The 22,151-nt window shown below is 41.3% G+C and overlaps 1 protein-coding gene across 1 annotated transcript in view; it reads left to right on the top strand.

Annotated features, from left to right (window-relative positions):
- The first annotated feature begins 17 nt into the window (after positions 1 to 17).
- PI4KA (phosphatidylinositol 4-kinase alpha) overlaps positions 18 to 22,151 on the top strand; it is a 97,054-nt gene continuing 74,920 nt past the window's right edge. The window contains exons 1-5 of the mRNA XM_081123072.1: positions 18 to 243; positions 15,224 to 15,340; positions 17,929 to 18,022; positions 20,388 to 20,476; positions 21,646 to 21,718. Of these exons, the coding sequence (XP_080979198.1) occupies positions 100 to 243; positions 15,224 to 15,340; positions 17,929 to 18,022; positions 20,388 to 20,476; positions 21,646 to 21,718 (517 nt within the window). The 5' untranslated portion in view covers positions 18 to 99. The remainder of the gene's footprint in view (positions 244 to 15,223; positions 15,341 to 17,928; positions 18,023 to 20,387; positions 20,477 to 21,645; positions 21,719 to 22,151) is intronic.

The following is a 22,151-nucleotide window of genomic DNA, read 5'->3' on the forward strand; positions in this document are numbered from 1 at the left end:
CACGTGGTGGGGAAGCCGGATGCGTCCGCGCCTGCGCGGTGAGCTGCGGAGCTCAAGGGCCGGTGCGGGAAGCCGGCGGGCAGCGCCGCTGTGCGCGCGATGATGGCGGCGGCAGCGGCAGCCCGAGGAGGCGGTGGCGGTGGCTCCGGCTCCGGCTCCGGCGCCTCGCGGGGTTTCTACTTCAACACGGTCCTGTCATTGGCCCGCTCCCTGGCGGTGCAGAGACCTGCATCATTGGAGAAGGTAGCCTAGGCCGACCCGGCCGCGGGCTGACAGGACTGGGGGAGTGGGGCGCCGAAGCGGGGATGCTGGGCAAGGGCCTGCAGGAGGTGGAGAAGGGTCGCGTACTGTCTGTGACGGGAGGGGTTTCCTGAGCCGAGGTGGCCTGCGGGGTGAGGAAGCCTGTGGGCGGAGGGGGTCGTCGGGGAGTGGGCCGTGTGGAAGCACAGGCGAGGACGCTGCGGGTGGGGGGCCGTGAGAGGGACGTGTGAACTACAGGCCGGGGTTCGAGCCGACGGGATACCTTGTGACATCGCTGGGGCGGGGGCGGCGGCGAGGAGCAGTGGCAAGAGCCGAGGACCAGGATAAAAATCTGGGTCTCTGCTTCCAACTTTCCCTGCTTTTTATTCCGTGACTTTGAGGAGATACGTTTCTTGTAAAATGGGGGTGCTTCCACCTGCTTTGTCCGCTTCACGGGATTGTCGTGAAGGGCGGATGAATTAGTGTATCAGAGTGCTTTCTGAAACGCAAATCTACTGCGCATTGTTTTTCTGTGACACTAGAGGGGGCGTTAGATGGGGTAAAAGATTGTGTTTGAAGAAGGGATGGTGGCAGGGAAGCAGGAGTGAACTGTCAGTGGGCAGAGACTTGAACTGAGGATTGCTTCAGAGGAGGAAGAACTTATGCCAGAGGAATCCTTATCTTGGGAGAAAGGTGAAAGGCAACTCGAGGGTGTGCCTGGGATGGTGGAAAGAACACAGATTTTAGGGTCAGGCCTGTTTGGTTCCTGCATTGTTACTGTGCATTGTCTTGGACAAGTTACTTCAACTCTCAGAGCCTCTGTTTCCTTATCTGTGAAATGAAGTGGTTCTTGAAGATTAAATGAGCTCAAGCATAAAGTACCTTGCACAGAGCTGGGCACAGCAGGTGAACAATAAATGCCAGCTTTGTTCCCCTACCGGTGTGTGATGAGACTCATTATGGGGTGTTAGTGTTGAAGGGTGGGATTCCCCCCCCACACACACACATGGCTTTCTGGCAGATGGAAAGGGACTGTTGTCTGACAGCAGGAGAAGAACAGTGGTGACTGGAGACTTGCCTGCTGTAGATGGGAGTGGTTTTGTGGTTCTGGTGAGGGGCAAGCTCAAATGCCATTTTAGGTGCTCTGGCAGAGTCACCTAGTTCTTCCTTGCTTTTGTAGCTCTCAAACTTGATTTACCATTCAAATGCAGGGCAAGCAGGTCTTGGGAGACTGATGCCAACCTGACTTCTAGTTAAAGGAGTACAATAGAATGGAAAGAATATGAATTATAGAGAGAGGACCACTTGAATTTAAACCGTGTCATTTGCTTATGTTGGTATAATTCTGGGCAGGTCATTTCTCCAATCTTATCCTCTGCTTTTTCCTGCAAAGTACAACTAATTAATATAAACTTTAGGTTGGCAGCTCCCTAATATTTCTTAATTTGGGAGGTACTTCAGTCTCATTGGCAACATTTACAAATCTCTTCAGAAAAGAGTTCACAGAACAAGCCTGAGGCTGTTATCTATAGAGGGGCTTGCTTTTGAGGTTGGCTCCTGCCTGGCATCTGGGAACTTAGCACTTAAACTGTTCCCTCCATTCCCTAATTGATAAGGGTGGTTCACTATGCCTCGACCCTTTGTACAAACAATATGATTTCTGTTGAACACCTGCTTTCCTTCTGGGAATCTGGAATTTTGATGGTTGCCAGGCAGGCAGTGCCTGTATGACCAGCCCCCAATGAAAACCTTTGGAGTGTGTTCAGGGTATACCCTCACAGGGAGGAGAAAACATGAGGAAGCCTGTGTATGAGTTTCTTCAGATTTTACCTGTGGTTTTTTCCCCTTGCTACTATCCTTTCGCTGTAATAACAGTTAGCCACAAGTACCACTATGTACCTATGGGTAGTCTTGGGGACCCTGAAACAACTTCTTTCTTAGAGGAGGTTTCTGTAGGTGGCTGATTCCATCAAATATGTATATGTGAATTCCTCTTAGCCTCATCTAGGATATTGAGATTTGATTAGGCTGGAAATCATTGTTATTACTTAGTCTCATAGTATTTGTTTGCTTACTACATATCCCTACTCTAAAATTGTAAAAAAGAAGTCCTTAGCATTCCTAAGCAAAAGATTCTTGAGGTTCTTAGGAGTAAAGGAATTTCTGCCTGGCCAGGCGTGGCTCAGCGATTGAGCGTCAACCTAGGATCCAAGAGATCGGGGTTCGATTCCCAGTCGGGGCACATGCCCTGGTTGTGGGCTAGGCAGCCGATCAATGACTCTCTCATCATTGATATTTCTATCTCTCTCTCCCCCTCCTTTCCTCTCTCTGAAATCAATAAAGATATGTTTTTAAAATAAAGAGTAAAGGAATTTCTGAGTACCCATCTGAAATAAAGGTGGAGGCTTAAGGGGGGAGACGAGTATTGAAAAATTTCTCTCTCATTTCTTTGTTTCTATTTTCCCTTTTCTCCTTTTTCCAAAGAGAAGGCATTGGACTGAGGAGGATTTAGTCCAAATAGGATTGATCTGAGGAAGGCTGAGTTTTCTTTTTTTTAAATTTATTGATTTGAGAGAGAGAAAGAGAGAGAAACATTGATTTGTGGTTCCACTTATTAATGCATTTATTGGTTGCTTCTTGTATGTGCCCCGATCAGATATCAAACTCACAACCTTGGCATATTGGGACGATGCTCTAACCAACTGAGCTACCCGGCCAAGGCCAAGGAAGGCTAAGTTTTCTGAACTAGACATGACATCTCAGCTCCAACCTTGGTAATTCAGGCAGCCCTGACATGTTTCTAGTGGCACTTGGGGCACATTAATGACATAACTGTCCCCAGCTTTGTCCCTCTGTATGCCACAGTTGTATTTACTTACTCCATCCTAATCCCAGGCTGTGAAACCAAGCCTATCAACACTCAGTGGATTTTATTTTCTAATTACTTAATTTGTTCTTTCATTCAGAAAACATTTATTGAGCACCTACTGTTAATTGGTACATGCTAAGCCAGGTAAATAAGAAACAGTCCTAATTTCATCACTCAGGTGACCAGCAACAAGTCGGACTTCCTGCAGGTCCTCCACTTACTCTTGTATCCCAGGTTTGGTGACCAGATTCCTGCCATGTTCAGAGCCAAAACCCAAGAGCTCTGGGCATCTATTCTCTGATCTGTATCTGAGCTTTGACCTTTTCCTGCTAGGCTGTCTCTAAGACTGGAGCCTCTGCCCTGAGTCCCAACTCCAGGATTACAATCTAACTCTCAGGACACTCTCAGTGAATCCCTCTAGACCATGTTCCACTTAGTTCTCAACACTCTCCCCTCTAGGTGAAAGATGGGAGGAAAAAATAGAGAAGAAAGAGAATCCTGTCTATACTGGAATCTCCACATAGGGTTGGCTTCCAGACTCCATCTCTCTGATTTTATATGCCTACCTGTCTTGCTCTGCTTTCCTGGTTCTTGTTTGTCTTCATAATATTGTTGAACTGCCCCTGCCAATCCTCCTCCTGGCTCTGCCTACTTATACTGCTCTGTGTTCAGGAAATCAGGTGACCTGTTTCTGTCTCTCTTCTGTCGTGTGCCATACTAATGGTCCCCAAATGCTGGAACATGGAGAGTTCTGGGCAGAGCTGCATAGTAGGCAGCATTTCTTGCCCTTCCATTCCTCTTCTCACCCTCAGGAGGCTTTTTCCTTTCCCAGGTCGTAAAATACCCTTTCTTTCTTCAGTTAGAATGCCAGAATCTCGGGGTAGTCTTAGCTAACTATTGATCTGATGTTTAAATGGCACTTCGGCATTAGGGATAGGCTGGACCCTCCCTGGTAGACAGATGTTCTTCAGAATATGAGCTGGTTAGCTCTTATCTATAATTGCAGGAATGTGTGGCCAGATGCTGAGGGCAGTGGACTCTCTGGAGTTCACAGTTATCCAGTCTGTCCTTTAGAGTGGTCTGCCATGAAGTAAAAAAGAATGGTAACAGCATTTTTTTAGCATCATGAAGCTGAAAATTTTCCATCCTTGCTCCCTTTCCTTTGTGAGGCTATGTTAAAAAGAACCCTCCATAGAGTGAGAGGAGAGAGAATGAGCATCAGCAGAGGGTATCATGTTGCTAGAATCATTGTTATTAAATCTAAAATATTTTAAGAAGAAATTGGAAGAAGAAAACCTTTACCTGTAAACATGCCACACTAACTATATTTGTTTGCTGGGGTTGCCATAGCAGAGTATCATAGTGGCTTAAACAACAAAAATTGATTTTTTCACAGTTCTGGAGGCTAGAAATCCAAGATGAAAATGTCAGCAGTGTTAGTTTCTTTTGCGGCCTCTTTCTTTGGCTTATAGATGGCCATCTTCTCCTGTGTCTTCATAGTCTTCCCTCGGTGCCTGTCTGTGTCCTGATCTCTTTTCACAAGAACACTAGTTAGATTGATAGACCTGGCCCACCCTCATTACTTCATTTTAACTTAATTACCTCTCCAAAGACCCTCTGTCCAAGTACAGTCACATTTTGAGGTACCTGGGAGTTAGGAATTTAACATGTGAATTTGAGAGGGGGCACAATTCAGCCCATAATATTAATCCGTCAGAGATTTCATTTCTTAGAGCACCTTTTAGTCTTTAACCATATATAACTGTATTCATTTTATGGTATTTTTTCAAAAATAGCTGACATTTATTATTTCATTGCTGCATGCCATTTTTCATATTGACAGACCATAATTTTTTTAAATAGTTAATTGGTTTTTAGAGAGAGGGAGGGAAAGGGAGAGAGAGATAGAAACATTGATGAGCTGCTCCTGCACACCCCCTACTTGGGATGGGTCCCGCAACCCAGGAATTGAACCAGCAACCTCCTGGTGCATGGGACGACACCCAACCAACTGAGCCACACCAGCCAGGGCCATATATATGTTTTTAATCCTCACCCAAGATATGTTTGTACTGATTTTAGAGAGAGAGAGAGAGAAACATCGATCGGTTTCTTCTTGTACTTACCCCTACTGGGGATCAAACCAGCAACCTAGGTATGTGCCCTGACCAGGAATTGAACTGGCAACCTTTTGGTGTACTGGATGGTGCTCCAAGCAAGTGAGCCACCTGGCCAGAGCAGCAGACCATAATTTGCTTAAGCATTTCTCAGTTTAGATTCTCTAGTTTTTCCCTTGTAAAACAGCATGTTTGTACACCTAGCATTTTGTGGTCTTCTGAATTACATACTTCTGTTAAAGTGTAGGTGGGTCTTGATGTTTACTACCGAATTGTTTTCAAAGGACTGCACTTAGTTATGACAGCATCAGCAGGACACCTTGTGCATATTTGCCTATAGCTTCACTAGTGTTGGATTTTATTTGTTTTTTTCCTGCCAATTCAGTATACATAAAAGGGTACCTTATTCTTTTGATGCCAAGATAATGATATTTGACCATGCTTGTCTTTGTTAAATTATGAATTAAACAAACAACCAAAAAAACCCATAAGGGAGAGGTGATTATGTCATACTGTTTTCTGCTCCATAGAAACTTGAATTCAGCGTTCTCTTCATACTTGCCGTCCTGTTGTATGAATACTGACTCCTAGCTGTGCTTGCTATAGGTAGCTTATTTTCTACAGTTGGGTCTACATGCACACAGTCCCAGTCCTCCTTTAATTTACAGATAAGTAGTGGCAGTGATAGTCCAGGGCTGGCTAGTTGTCTGTCCAGAAATAGGAGGTGGTGGTGCACTAAGTGACTTTTTAATAAAAGTCCTCTGGGAGGCTATTTAGCTGTTTTGCACTTCACTGGGGTGTATGAGTGGGGGGTACAGATAATTTGGGGGGGCCTAAACCTTTTCTCTGTGGCTCTTGACAAGTATGTGAAAAATGTAATACAAGGTAAAAAAGTGAAACATGCTCTAAAGGTGAAAATGTTGTAGGGCCTTGCTGGGAGCTTACTTGGCAGACCTGGCAGTGATAAGGATGGGCATTTGTAAATGCTAACTGTGGTTGGCGAAGGACAGTCAAAGCACAGAGAACAACTGGTAACGGGTCAGGAGAAACAGTGCATTTAAAGGGAAGAGTGGAGACGAGGCTGGAGAAGAAAGCAGGTGACCTCATATGTAGTCCCAGACTTATTCGAGTTTGGATTTAACTGATGAGACAGGTAAGAGCCCTTGAATGTTTCAGGGCCTGAGAGTGATATGCATTAAGATTATTATGGCTGGATTGTTTATATCATTGGCCTTAGAGAGTCTCAGAATTGATGCGTCACTAGCTGTTTGCTCCCCCCAGAGGGCAGAAATGTTCTATTTTTGACTCTTCACTGCAGATTTTCTCTTCTGCTCTCTGTGTTTGCAGTTTGTACCCAGTGGTTGCTTTCAATCCCTTTCACCAGCATCTATTCCCGTGTGTGTTTTTTTAATTGCTGAAATTTATCTATGTATTTCATTCTCCTGATGACTTATTTATATATTTATTTGTTTTTGTATTTGCTTCTCTCATGTAACTTGGTATTTTGGAAAAAATACTTGGCCTTTTTTGAACATTGCCAAGCCAACCAAAATACTATTATTATTTGTGTGATAAACTGACACATAAATATAGGGTTGAGGAAAAATCCCCAGTTCTCACTTGCATTTATTTATTGAGTTCTGAGAAGCTCTATCTCTGCTGCTGAAGCCATTCTGTTTTCCTCAATGTTTTTGTTTTTAGAGCTGGTCTGAAAGCCTGGATTCAGAAGTTATACCAATATGAAAGCAAAAGATGGTGACATTCATTCATTCATATAATATATTTTTGAGTGTTTGCTGTGTGCCAAGCACTGTGCTTGGCCCAGAAGGGGCCCATTAGAGGGATGAATAAATACATGTGATCTTGTTGTCATGGAGTTTACCATGGAGAGAGAGAGACAGACAAAAAAGCATTAATCAAAAAATTATAAGTAAATAGAATTTAAAATGGTAACAAGTGCCAGGAAGCAAAGTAAATGGTGTCAGTAAATTTTGTTTCAATTTTTAAAAAAGGGCTCAGCTGGTGTTGCTCAGTGGTTGAGCATTTACCCATGAACCAAGAGTTCACCAGTTTGATTCCTGGTCAAGGCACACGCCCTGGATGCAGGCTCGTTCCCCAGTAGGGGGCGTGCAGGAGGCAGCCAATCGATGTTTCTATCTCTCTATCCCTCTCCCTTCCTCTCTCTAAAATCAATTTTAAAAATTAATTTTAAAAAGGTACATGGTATGAGGGGAGATAAAATGGGGTCCTGATTTATGTGGATATCGGAAGATTTTAAACATAGCTAAAGGATGAGAAGTTAGCCAACGAAGTGTGTAGAAAAGAATACTCCTAACAGAGAGTACAGCTTGTGTAAAGGTCCAGAGGTAGGAAAATTTTTTACTCTTTTGATGACATTTAAAGAAGGCTACAGTGGTTGCAGCTTAGGGAGCTAGGGGGGCACAAAAATAGGCAGAGTGCAGGGCTTGATCACCCAGGGCAGGTCGTAGAAATGATTTTCAGCTTTATCCTAAAAGCAACTTAATCTTTTTATAGCCTTTAGGGGATTGGTGAAGAATTTAAAATGTTAATAATAAGTGATTAGCATAGAGATGGAACTATTTTAAGATCACTTTAAATAGCTTTGTGAAAATTACATTTAGTATGAATGTTAGGTATTATTTTTCTAGTTGTCTTTTCTCACTTCGGAAAAGAGTCTGTTAGATCTTTTGGGGGAACTTATAATTACAGTTATATAATTATAGGATCATAGGAATTTGGATCTTTGTTTTCTAATATAAGCATTTATTTGTGATATGCATTGATATGGTTTTCTTTTTATTTATCCTACATGGAGTTCATTGAGGCTTTTAGATCTGTGAACTAGAGTTTTATCAAATTTGGAAACACTTCTGCCATTATTTCTTAAAACATTTTCATCTGTCCCTTTCCCTAGTTTTTCCCCCTGGGCTCTGATTACATGTATGTTACATGTTGTTCCACATGTTATCTCTGCTCATTTTTTTTCAGTCTTTTTCCCCCCTGTTTCATTTCATCTAGTTTCTACAGCCATGTTTTCAAGTTCATCAGCCTTTTCTTCTGCAGTCTCTCATTTGTTGGTAATCCAAACCAGTGATTTTAAAAGAATTTGTTTGAGATATTATTATTTGAAATATACTTTTCATCTTCAGAAATTCCATTTGATTCTTTTTATATCTCTCATTTCTCTTCACATTCTGTTCATGTTTTCCTCAAACATTGTTCTTTTGATTTTGATTTGCATTTCCCTTATGGCTAATGATGTTGAGCCATCCTATACTATCCTAGGACAACCATTCTTTTTAATGTGTTTATTGTAGACTTGCATATCTTCTTTGGAGAAACATCTATTCAGATCCTTGGCCCATTTAAAAATTGGGTTGTCTTTTGTTTGTTTGTTTTTGTTAATCCTTACAAAAGGATGTTTTTTCCATTGATTTTTCTTTTTAGAGAGAGTAGAAGGGAGGAAGGAAGGGGGATGGAGGGAGGGAATCGAACCCAAGACCCTTCAGTGCATGGACTGATGCTCCAACTACTGAGCACAACAGCCAGGGAAAAATTGGGTTGTCTTTTGTTAATAAGTTATAATAGTTCTTTATATATTTTATGTACAAGTCTCTTATCAGACCTATTTGTAAATATTTTCTCTGATTCTGTGGGGTATCTTTGTTCTTCATGGCGTCCTTTGAAGCAAATTTAAAAATTTTTTTTTTTTTTTAATTTTCACCTGAGGATATTTTTTCATTGATTTTAGAGAGAGTGGAAGGGGAGGAGGGTAGAGAAAGAAAGAAACATCGAACATGAGAGAGATACATCGATTGGTTGCCTTCTGCACGCAGCCCAACCAGGGACGGGGATCAAACCTGCAACTGAGGTACGTACCCTTGACCAGGAATCGAACCTGTGACCCTTTGGTCCACAGGCCAACGCTCTAACCACTGAGCAAAACCGTCCAGGGCTGAAGCAAAATTTTTTATTTTGACGATGTCCATTTTATTTAATTTTATTGCTTTACTTTTTGTGTCATAGCTAAGAAACCATTGCCTAATCCCAAAGTTCCGAAGATTTACATATAGTTTTCTGTCAAAAGTTTTACAGTTCAGCTTTTACATTTAAGTCTTTTATCTATTTTGAGCTAATTTTTGTGTAATATGGTGTAAGGTGTGGGGATCCATCTTCATTCTTTTTGCATCTGGATATCTAATTGTCTCTTTACTGTTTGGAAAAACTATTCTTTCCCCATTGAGTGGTCCTGGCACCTTTGTCAAAAATCAGTTGACTGTAAATATGTTAGACCCTCAGCTCTATTCCATTGGTCCATATGTCTGTCCTTGCCCTAGTACACTGTCTTGGTTACTATAACTTGGGAGTAAGTTTTGAAATTTGAAAGAGTGAGTCCTCCAACTTTGTTTTTCTTTTTCAAGATTGTTTTGGCTCTTCTGGGTCCTTTGAATTTCTATGTGAATTTTAGGGTCAGCTTGTCAATTTATGTGAAGAAGTTACCTAGGCTTTTGAAAGGGATTGTTCGGAAACTATAGTTCATTTTGAAGTGTATTGCCATCTTAACAATATTAATTCTTCTCATCACAGAATGTGGGATGTCTTTCTGTTTATTTAGGTCTTCTTTACTTCCCCTCAATGATGTTGCAAAGTTGCACACCCATCACCACAACAAATTTTAGAACATTTTTAGTACCCCCAAAAGAAACCCTGTACCCCATTTACATTTTATATAAATGGAATCATATACTATGTGATCCTTTGTGATTGACTTCTTTCACTTAGCATAATGTTTTCAAGGTTCATCCATGCTGTATCACATATCACTATTTAATTTATTTTTTATTGATGGGTAATATTCCATTCTAAGCCTAAACCAAAATTTTTTAATCCCTTCATCAATAGATGGACATTTTAGAGAGGAGGAAGGGGGAGGGGAGAGAGAGAAACATCGATGTGAGAGAGAACATCAGTTGGTCACCTTCTGCATGTGCCCCGACCAGTGATCATACCCTCAACCTTTTTGTGTACAGGATGATGCTCCAACCAGTTGAGCTACATTGGCCAGTGCAGGAGCAGTACCTTTGAGAAAGAACGATTTTAAAATGGTTTTAACAAACAAAGAGAAAAACTACCACTAATACTGAAAACTTCATCTTTAATTCTCAAGGAATTTTGTTTCTTTAGAAAGACTATTCCCAGAGGTTTCACATAACAAAAGTTGTATGCTTTTTAAATAATTGCTTAATTAGCCAGCTTGTAATGCTATTATTGTAGCTTTATTTTGACCCAAATACCTTACCTACACCCAGAACACCTGACCTGGGAGGAGAAATTCATTTCTTACATTTGACGTAAAGGAGGGGACCTTGGGGTTTGCCTCTACCCTCTGGGACAAGTGCCAGGATAGGCTGGCACCAGCCCCCCCAAGTAGGGGAGGGTCTGGAATGAGAAGAGAACCTGCCACACTGGTCAGAGTGAAGTTTGAGCAATAAGTAAGAATAGACGGCAGGGTCTGCAGCCTGAGCAAAGGGAGGGTTTCTCTTATGATTCATGTCCACAGTGGAGGAGATATGGATACAAAGATAAGATATGATTTTTACCCTTGAGGAGCTTACAGGTTAGTGTGTAGACAGACAAATGTACTAATAACTGTAATACTGACAATGGGGTAGCTGCTGTTTTTGATGTTATTATTGGAGCCCTTCAAATACATGGAGACTGCATTTGTGTTTACTTACAGCCTGATTGTCTCCAGGCTAAACATTCCTTAGAGTGATCCTTATATGGAATGTTTCTAGACCTCACATGTTCTGGATGTTCATCTTTGGGTACTTTTTAGTGTGACAGAGGCAACTAAAATAATCTTTCCCTCACTTCTGCATGCCATCCATCATCAAGTCTATAAACTCTTCCTCAAACATTTCAAGGTTTACCTTGAAAACATGTAAGAGGACTTGACAGCACCATTTGTCACACATAGTTCATTGGAGGATATGTTTTTATTTTTATTTATTGATGAGAGGGGGGAGGGAGGGAGGGAGGGAGGGAGGGAGGGAGGGAGGGAGGGAGGGAGGGAGGGAGGGAGGGAGGGAAGAAGGATCAATGGGTTGCCCCCTGTACATGCCGTATAACCTGGGTATGTGCCCTGACCTGGAATGGAACCTGCTACCTTTTGGTGTATGGGACGATGCTCTAACCAACTGAGCCACACCGGCCAGGGCCAAACTTCTATTTTTAGGACAGAAGGTTATTTTGCAACTTGGAGCAAGGAGTCCACTAAAGTTAGGCTCCCACCCTCCCAAAAAACTGGGAGATGGGATGTTATCTCCCTTGATATTTACATTTCAAAGAGATGGCCTCCAGGTCCCGAGAAAGACTTTCCCAGGTCATAAAGCTTACAAATTGCCAATCTAGTTTTCAAAAGGATTTATGTACATTTCAGAGAAAGAAAGTACAATGGTGAGTTTTCTGTGTAAATGAGCAAAGAAAAAGGGGAGACAGAAATGGCTTCCCTTATTTCAGCTGGGAAAATTAAGCCTCTTTTCTTTTTAATCCTCACCCGAGGATATTTTTTTCCATTGCTTTTCAAAGAGAGGGGAAAAGGAGAGTGAGAGAGACACATTGTTTGGTTGTCTTCTGCACACACCCCGACCAGGCGGGGCATTGAACCTGCTAACCTGCAACCGAGGTATGTGCCCTTGGCTGGAATCAAACCTGGGACCCTTACAGTATGCAGGCCGACGCTCTAACCACTGAGGCAGCTAGGGCTTAAGCCTCTTATTTTAAATTTGTATTTGTTTTTACCCTATCTCATCTGATATTCACCTGGTTTGTCTGTTCAGGTCTAGAATGAGAGCAGAGGCCCAGTCTTCCTGGTTTGCTTTGCATCCACAGTACTCAGGACAGTATCTCCCATGAAATAGGTGCCCAGTAAATAGTGAATGAATGAGTTAAGGCATATTGACTTGATTAACTTTTTTTTTAATCCTCACCAGAGGACATTGTCATTCATTTTTAGAGAGAGGGGAAGGGGGGAAAAAAGAGAGAGGGAGAAAAAACAAACACGAATGTGAGAGAAACATCTGTTTCCTCCCACACAAACCTTGACCAGGATTGAACCTGCAACCTAGCCCTGTGCCCTGACCAGGAATCAAACCCACAACCTTTCAATGTACTGGACGACACTCCTGTCAACTGAGCCACACCCACCAGGGCTGATTAATATAAGCCATTTGAAAGACGTTATTGAAGAGCAGTAGCATGGACAATGTTTATCATGTAATGTGAAGTGAGTCCTGAGTTCTGGTGTCATATAGCTGCATGAGGACTGCTGTATAGACAGGAAAGCTGAGAATTAGTGTGTCACTCAAGTGGGCCTTCCCAGAGCCAAGATGGGACTCTGGGTCTAACTCCAAAGTCCATGTCCAATTCACTCCCCTAAAAATTGTCAAGATTAGATTTATTTATATACAACAGAAAAACAAAACACAATCTTTACCCTGCCCCCTAAAGCAATCTCTAGGGTCAGAGAAAGGGACTCAGAGCAAAAATATTTAAAATTTTAAGCGTCATATTTGTGTGTCATGTGGGAACATTGACAAGTTATCTTTTTTTGTATGGTTACATCCTTTCTATATTTAATGGTGAGATTGTGCCAGTTTTGATGGGTTTCTGAGTCTCCATTCTGTCTTCTAGTACATTCGTTTTACCTCCCAGATCTGAGGGACAGTGTGCCTTCCGTGTTAAAGCAGTGTGTTGATTAAATATTGCACAGGACAGGGCAAAATACATGGACTTTAACAGGGCCCCAGGCTCCTCTCTGATTCATTAATCAACATTGTTTACATCACACTGACTCATTTTGATAGAAATCTACCTTATTTTCATTTCTTATTTACAGGGATGTTTATTGAAAGACTTTACTCTTTCTGTCAAGATATATGATTGTCTGGTGAAAGTGGCTGGAACCTCTGAAATGATCACTTCATTGTAGTTGATCTGCAGCTCTTTTTTGTATTTTTTTTCCCTTTGGTTGTAAGCATTCTCCTGTGAAGGAACATGAAGAAAAGTAGGAATTTAGCATTTCTGTTCCTCTCTTGTTATTACTTTATGTTCTTTTGCCTGAAAATTTAATTAAAAAATCATGAACTTCTACCCCCCCCCCCATATGTATATGTTTTTTATTTTAACTTACTGGATGTTTATCCTGATTACATAAGTAATATTTTCCCCTAGAACATATTTTGACAAATATGAAGCAGCATGAAGAAGAAATGTAAAACCACTGGTCATTCTGCCTCTCAAAACTATTAACATTTTGATATATTTTCTTTAATATTTTTTTCTGTGTGTGGTAATTCAGATCATTTCGTTTGTGACTTTGTTGTTCTCTGTCATTGCTTATTTTTAGAAAAACACTGTTTTTAATGTCTGTAGTACTAGGTTAAACTTTATGAAAGCATTGTTTTTGTAGTTCAAAAATGGTTTGAATATCAGCTATTTCATATGATTCAACCTAATATTTCATCAGTGGTTGAATCATTTAGTCTCCTTATGTTAAATAGATTATTTCAGATTTCCAATTACTATTTACAACACTGTGATGAAAGTGTTTTACGTAATCTTTGCCCAAGGTTCTAATTATTTCTTTACAATCAATCATTCCTAGAAGGAACATTGCTAGGACAAAGACTGTTGGCTCTCTTCAGGTTAGAAGGTGCTTTTCTTTCAGGCCTGTGTTGTCTCTTTGTATTTGCACTTCTGTACTTTTTTTTTTAATATCTCTTTATTGATTTCAGAGAGAGGAAAGGAGAGGGAGAGAGAGAGATAGAAACATCAATGATAAGAGAGTGATTGATCAGCTGCCTAGCCCACAACCTGGGCATGTGCCCTGACTGGGAATCGAACCCCGATCTCCTGGATCCTAGGTCGACGCTCAACCTCTGAGCTATGCCTGGTCGGGCTGTATTTGCACTTTTAAAATCCAAGCAAACAAAAACAGTTTGCTTTCTTTTTAAAAATTACAATGGAAATTGATTGATGAATTTTCAGAGTAAATGTCAAGCACTATACTTTCCTCAGCCATTAAAACATCCCATTAGTATATACATAACCCATGGACACAGACGATAGTGTGGAGAAGGCCTGGGGAGGGGATGGGAGTGGAATCAATGAGGGGAAAAGGGGATATCTGCAATACTTCCAACAATAAAGATATATTTTAAATAAACAAACAAAAAGACATCTCATCAGGACCATATGAATGTCAGTGAGTGACTACCCATTGGGTCTACAGCCTGAACAGCAAGGTTAGGGCCTCCTGGTGTGTGTTAATGCCCTGTTCAAGAGCTTCTTGTGGCAGAGATTTTCAAGATTGAGATCATCTTTTTTCCTATTTATAATAGATCCTTTATGACAGATATTTACTGTTTGTTTTGAAGATAATTCCAGTTTTTCCATTTTTGTCAGTAAGTTGCTGATTTATTGCCTGCTTGCCTTCTGCTAGCCACTATTATGGCATATCCAGTAGTAATAGGTATTGTTTACTGAGCACTTACTGTGTGCTGTGCACGGTCTTAAGTGCTTTACACACATTTGATTTTTAAACAGCCTTAAGGGGAGTAACTGTGCCTGTAGGTAGGTTTGGGTAACCTCCTTATAGGCACCACTGGGAAGTGGGGACTGCGGGCTGTCCTAACACCAAAGTGCAGGCGTTAGCTATTAGCTATTGTGCTTTACCTCCTCTGTGTATATACATCATTGTAACCCACCACCCAGGTTCCCCAGAATGTGTGTGTGTTTTGGGGGCACATGTATGATAATTTTAGAAGCTGGAGATGTCCTTTTTATGATCTTTTAAATTAAAAAAAACTTATTGGTTATGTAGATTCACTAGCCTTTTATGGTATTGGTTTATTCTGAATGTGAGTTGATAACTTTTTTAACTGTGGGTGTTTTTTTTGGTCTCATTTTCTAGGTCCAAAAGCTGCTTTGTATGTGCCCAGTAGATTTCCATGGGATCTTCCAATTAGATGAAAGGCGGAGAGATGCAGTGATTGCATTGGGCATTTTTCTCATTGAATCTGATCTTCAGGTAAGTCTTAACTAAATTGAAAGTGTTTCTACCATATGAAAGGGGGGATGTAATTAGAATTTAAAAAAAATTTTTTTAATCCTCACCTGAGGATGTTTTTCCATTACTTTTCAGAGAGAGTAGAAAGGAGAGAAAGAAACATCAATGTGAGAGAGACACATTAACTGGTTGCCTCCCACACATGCTGCACGGGATTGAGCCTGCAACCGAGGTACGTGCCCTTGGCTGGAATTGAACCTAGCACCCTTCAGTCCACTGGCCAACGCTCTAACTACTGAGCCAAACCAGCTAGGGCTAAAGCAATATTTTAAAAATTAAATAGGTTTTTCTGGCCAAGGCCACATGAAAAAACAAAATTAGATGTGTAAGCTGCATCTTAATTCTTCTTCTTTTTTAAAAAATTTTATTTATTTTTATTTATTTTTAATATCAGAGAGAGGAAGGGAGATGGGGAGAGAGAGAGAGAAACATCAATGATGAGAGAGTTGTCATTGATTGGCTGCTTCCTGCACACCCCTGACTGGGGATCGAGCCCACGGCCCAGGCATGTGCTCTGACAGGGAATCGCACTTTGATCTTCTGGATCCTAGGTCGGTGCTCAACCACTGAGCCACACCCAGCTGGGCCATTTTAATTATTCTTTTTGCTATTTATTTTTAACCATGAAAAGAAAGAAAATCATTTGTACTTTTCTGTTTGCCAAGTCCTAATTTAAATATAAATATAAAGGGAGTAAAAGAATTTTCTAAAAATCTTTCTATAAGAAACTACTGTTGTTTAAATGTGAATTAATTGAAAAATATCTTTGGCAAACACATTACTTGATAAATTTATCTGTAGGTCCCTAATACTTATATTAGGCTTTTTAGGGTGGCAAGGAAGACACAAGTACAATTGGTGTGATTTGGGCTCTGGGTAAGAATTGGGGTGGCAGCTGATGTCCCTTAAGCCATATTGTTTTCTTGTGCTTCCCCAAATCTGGTCTGCCTCATGGACACCAGGAGAGGAGCCCAACATGCTTTGCAACCCCCCTGGGCCCTAGGAACCAGCTTTCTCTTGGTGTACCTGGTATTTATGCTCCTTGCCTCCATTCAGGAAGGGCTATGGCATTGGCCTCCTTGAGTTCAGTCAGTGGGCTGCCTGGCAGCAGATGTGGCCAGAGTAGGAGAAGTAGTTGACTCACCACATACTACAGAAGTCATAACGGTTTATACAGAGAAGAGCACCGAGGCGGGGGCCCCTCCTGTTAGGGGGCTGTGCCTTGCAGGGCCCTTTGGAGCTCTGTGCCTGTTAGTATACTAGGATCCTGGACAGATTTTGTAGCTGGCTCCTTTTTATCCTTTAGAGGAGAAATTGTTTTGTTTCCACTAAAGGAAGTTCTCTGCTTGGTTATCAATTACAGCATAACAAACTGCCTTGAAACTTGGTGACTTAATGCAACAATTTCTTTTTTTCATGACTCTGCAATTTAGACAGAGCTCAGAAGAGTTACTATTTCTGCTCCATTTGGCATCACCTGGGGTGGCTTGAAGGCTGGGGGCCGGAATGACCTGCAGGCTCATTCATATCATATCTGGGGGTTGATCCTGGCTCTTGGCTGGGACCTTAGCTGGGGCTCTTGGCAAGGTCACCTCTGTGTACATGGCCTCTCCATGTGGCCTGAGCTATGTCATTGTGTCACTTTGAGTTCCCAGGGCAAGTGTCCTGAGAAAGGGCCAGGTAGAAGCTGCACTGCCTTCTCTAACCTACCCTGGGGAAAGCAGTCTCATGTGTCCTACCCTCTAGATCCACTAGAAGCAAGTCTCTAAGGCAGCCCCTTTTCCAGGAGGGGTGAATTCAACTCCACCTTTCAGTGGAAGGAGTGTAACAGAACTTGTAGCCATGTATTTAAAACCACCACATGTTTTTTCAGTATTTCAGAACATCAAACAGTATTCCCTTTCTCTGGAGCACACTTACCTAATTTTTAACTGGAGCATCTGTAAATAGGGAAACAACCAAAAGAGCCAATAATGGAAGGCTATGAAGTCATATGCTGATTGACTAGTTTGGAAACTAGAAGAAAGTAAATTTTCTTTGGCTAATGATGGCTATAAAGTCTAATGTTTAATTTGAGAAGAGCCACAGGAAACATGAAGCAGAATATTAAGACAAAACAAAAAACTACAAAGAGCCATGAACAATGGAAGCATCACCAAGTTTAGAAGCATGTGACTGTGAGCTTTTCTCCAGTCCAGAAGATCTGATCCTGGGCCCACTGAAGGGTTTGGCACAGTCAACACCTCTTTAGTGAAGGCAGTTTTGAGTGTGTGTGCACACACATACTTTCTTCTGGAGATGCCCTCATGGGGGCCCAACCCTCTAGAGGAGGTCAGAGCCAGGCCTGGGGACTCATCTCCAGAAGGGCAGGTTTTAGCCTTTCCCTAGGTACTTGTGGTGCAGGCTGGGAAACAGGAAGGGGTGACGCCATGTGAATATTCATCTTTGAGATGATTAGGATGTGGATATACTTGGCTTTGGGCTTAATCTGTGTTAAAAAGCTATCAGTCACGTATTTTATTAAATATAAATTTTTTTTTTTTTTAAAGCACAAAGATTCTGTGGTTCCTTACCTTCTTCGACTTCTTAAAGGTCTTCCAAAAGTGTATTGGGTAGAAGAAAGTACAGCTCGGAAAGGCAGAGGTAATTTTGTATAATGTTTTCCCTGAATGCAAGGAAGAATATATGTTCATTACCTGTAAGAATCAAGTGCTAACACATCTGTTAGGATGCTTCTAGCTGGTTCCACTCCTGACTGTGGGACAACTGCCTGCCTGCAGCCACATGGGCTGTGCCTATTCACTGTTGTCCAGGGCCCATGGGTGAGGGAGGGAGAGGGCAGGGTAGAGCAAGCCAGCTTTCCATTGCACTCTGAGAGTGAGCAGGAACTTTGAGACCTTCAGGAACCTTTTCTCATGTCTTATTGGGCAGAATTGGGTCACCTGCCTGTCCTGAATAGGTTCACTCCTGGAATGAGGTCAGTTCTCCAAATTGCTTTGCTGCTGTCCAAGAGGAGTGAAATGGATGTTCAGGACTCAACCTCTTGTGTACTATAAGTATTTTTATGACTTTGTTGCTGTTGCTAAGTTTCAGTTAAACTTTGCACCTTTAGAAATAGAATAACTTCATATGTATTTCTTTTTATTTTGTATTTTATTTTGCTCTCTCTCTGAGGTCAGAGGAAAAGTTAGATCATCTTTTTCCCTCTTTCCTTCCACTGCCCTCCCCTCCCTTCCTCCTTTCTCCATCCTTGCTTTCTTCCTCTCTCCCTTCTGAAATATTTACATAGGTCCACTATATGCCAGGCATTGTGCTAAACACTTAAAATACTGATGTGCTTCCATACTGCTTTCCCAAGATTCCAAAATCAGCTTGGAAGACCTTCAACATTTTAGAGTTCACAACCCATGAGACTGAAGTTTCCTAGTAATGTGTCTCTCTGAGGCATGCTTGAGGCCCACCTTCAGATATAGCAGGGGGTTGGTGGCTGTAAAGAAGGCCCTTGTCGTTTTTGTTGGTGGGAGGGTCCTAATTTGTTAGGTAGGCTCAGTCTGCTAAAGATGGGTTTTGCTATTTTCATGTACATCTGCTTATTCCTGTATTCCTCTTGACCTTTGGGTTTTCATAATTTCTGGTTACCTACTGTGCCTAAAACTGATGCACCCCAAATTATGCATGTGTCCTGGAATTTAGAGGACCATAAAATAAATAGAACATTGCTAAAAAGTCAAACAACTATTCCACCTTTGTTATCTAATTTGGGAAGAAATAGAATGCCAGTAGATGTTGATTCTACTTTTCTATTATTTTATTTTAAAACAAATATACTTCTATATACATAGACCTTTATTAGTTGGAAGTTTTAGCATTATTTGAAACATTTTTGGAGATGTATAAATTTCCAATTATTGGGTAACATTTCACTCTTCTAATTTTTATTAAGGCGGTATTATTTATGCTTTTAAACTTTAGAGCAATAGTTCTTCCAGTGCCGTCCTTAGAGCAGCAGCAGCATCACCTGGGAACTTGTCAGAAATGCATATTCTCAGCTCCCCTCAGAGCCACTGAATTATAAACGAGGCCGGGGAGCATTTGAGACCTTGTTCCCTGGCACATTTGTCAGTTTGGCTCAAGTAAACTCTTAATAAAAATTGAAAAAAGAAAGAAAGAAACTAGGGCCAAGAAGCAGTAAATCTGCATTTTAACAAGCCCTCCAGATGATTCTGATGCACAGTCAAGTCTGAGAATGACCTAGAACTGAATCTTAAAATAAGTGCAAAAGTAGAAATGTAACAACTTTCTGCCATGTACTATGCGTATGGCCATAAAACTGGAAAGTTCTTTGTCCTTGATTAAATATTTAATAGTGATTGGACCTACATATCAGAGGTGCTAACATTTTGAAGGCACACTTGACAGAAGTGCTGCTTAGGTTTTGGTCTTTTGGGTATAGTGCTCCCTTCTTGACCTCGAGGCCATGCTCCTGAGAGCCTCCTTGCTAGGAGGCTCAGTAGTGGAAGTGCTTAAAAACCTATGAGGAAAGAGCAACTCTTTGGAAGTTCTTATTAGGATTGTCTTTATTTGTCAAAACAGAAAAGAAAAGAAAGCGTTTAATTCAGTTTAAAGCAGTAGTAATAGGTATTAGAAAATTAGCCTCCATATTCTGTCTCTCATACGCTATCAAGATTGATTTCTCACTTTTATTTAGGTCAGGAATAAAAAATGGAATTCGTCATATGGAGAGGCTGTATAATCTCAAACTGACTCAGGAAACATTTATGTTTATCGAATGAAAACATTTTATTGAAAGAAAAGTAGGAGTATTCTCAGCAAATATGTTGGGCCCATATCTACTTTTCTGCTGTTCATCTCAGCGAGGGCATTCACCACTGCAAATTGGTCCCTTGGCAGGCCATGTGAGAGAAGCACCATACTGAATTGGGTGACCAGTGGGTGTGTCCCAGTGTCTCATTTGTGTTGCTCTGATTTGTGTCTTTATGGATTCCAGGTGCCCTCCCAGTTGCAGAGAGCTTCAGCTTCTGTTTGGTAACCTTGCTGTCTGATGTGGCTTACAGGGACCCTTCACTTAGGGATGAGGTAAATGTGTGGCTAATTGTTGTGTATTTCTGTAAGATCAGAAAGAGTCCCAAAATGGTGACAAGAATAAAAAACAAATTTGAAGTGATTGGATTGTTCAATTTATTCCATACTATTAATAGCAGACCTAAGAAATGTTCGAAGCTTGCCTAGGTTTTCTAAGACTGGTACTAGTAGAGGGAAATGAAGTGGATATAGTCTAGCTGGTCTTCATCAAGGCATTGTGCAAACCCTCTCCTGACATCCTGTAATATCGTCTGAGCACCAGAACAACTCATAAAGGACTGTCTAAAGGACCACTCCAAAGGGTGACTGGTGAGGTGCCAGCCCAGCAGGAGCCTCCAGTAGCCTGCCCCCTACTGTTGAAGCAAAATGAGCCAGGTCTATGAATGAAGATTGGAAACCAAGTTGACCTCATTTGCAGAAAATACAACTCTAGGCTTTGACAAACAACCAGTATGATGAACTAAAGTTAATACTGTGAGCTTTGCAGGGATCAGTGATAGGCAAAAAATACCAGCTACGTAAATAGAGGTGGCATAGCTTGGGAGCAGCATGTGTGGAAAAAATTTAAGTATTTTATTTATCTGTGAGCTCATTGAGCAAGCAGTGTAAAGTAGCTGCCAGAAAGCTAATGACACATACATGAAAGTCTAGAATCTGTGTTGAGTTTGGTGATTACTCAGTGAGTCCCAGCATCCCTAGAATATTAATGAATCTTATACTGAGTGCTATAATTCAACACGGTTTCTGACACAGTGGACTACAGTAAAATCAGAAGCCTACAGTTAGCATCATAAAGGACTTGTAATCATAAGGAATGGATGAAAAGAACTAGGGAGGGATATTTAGCCATGAGAAAAGGATTCGGGAGCCTATCACCTGCTTGCAGAATATGATAGAGGAACAGCTGGTAGCTACAAGCCAGCCCCAGGAGGAAAACATTGGCCCAGTGTTAGGAGGAACTCTGGACCAGCCCAGAGAGGAAGGATTCCTGTCCCTAGAAGGTCAGCTGATTGGCCCCTCAGCAGAGCTTTCATGTGGGGAGTCACATATCAGATATAAGGTTGGACAAGATAATGCCTGAAGTGCCTTCTAATTCTGAATTAATTTTGTAATGTTTTTCTGATTTTATTTATAAGTTTGCTCTGTTTCCTTGGCTATTACAGATCCTAGAGGCAGTTTTACAGGTTTTGCATGTCCTTTTGGGAATGTGCCAGGCCTTGGAGATTCAAGAAAAAGGTATGATTATAGATCCAAGGCTTTTTTTAAAAAATGGTATTGTGATTATTTTTTTCCTTGCTTTTCCTCAGTCGTCTTTTCTTTACTACCCTATGTACGTCATGATAAAACCTTCTTATATTAGTTGCCTGTGTTGTGTGTTAGCTAAGAGGTCACATGTGGGTCAGGAGCACAACTCTCCACCTAAAAATACTGAGTGACCTTGGACAAGTCACCTCATCCTTCTGGGCCTATGTTTCTTATCTCTACCATGTCTGACTTCCAAAGGTCATTTTTCCTCTAGGGTAAGGCTGACAATATGATTCTGGGAGCAATAAATATATTGTTTAAGTATAGTAAAGATGCTTGATAACATGACTTACCTGTGTAAATGATATGGATAAGCCATGAATAGACCAACACCTCCTGTGTGTGACACAGATGCAGTCTGAAG

This window comes from Miniopterus schreibersii, assembly GCF_964146895.1.
Source record: "Miniopterus schreibersii genome assembly, chromosome: 20".
Classification (NCBI taxonomy): Eukaryota; Metazoa; Chordata; class Mammalia; order Chiroptera; family Miniopteridae; genus Miniopterus; species Miniopterus schreibersii.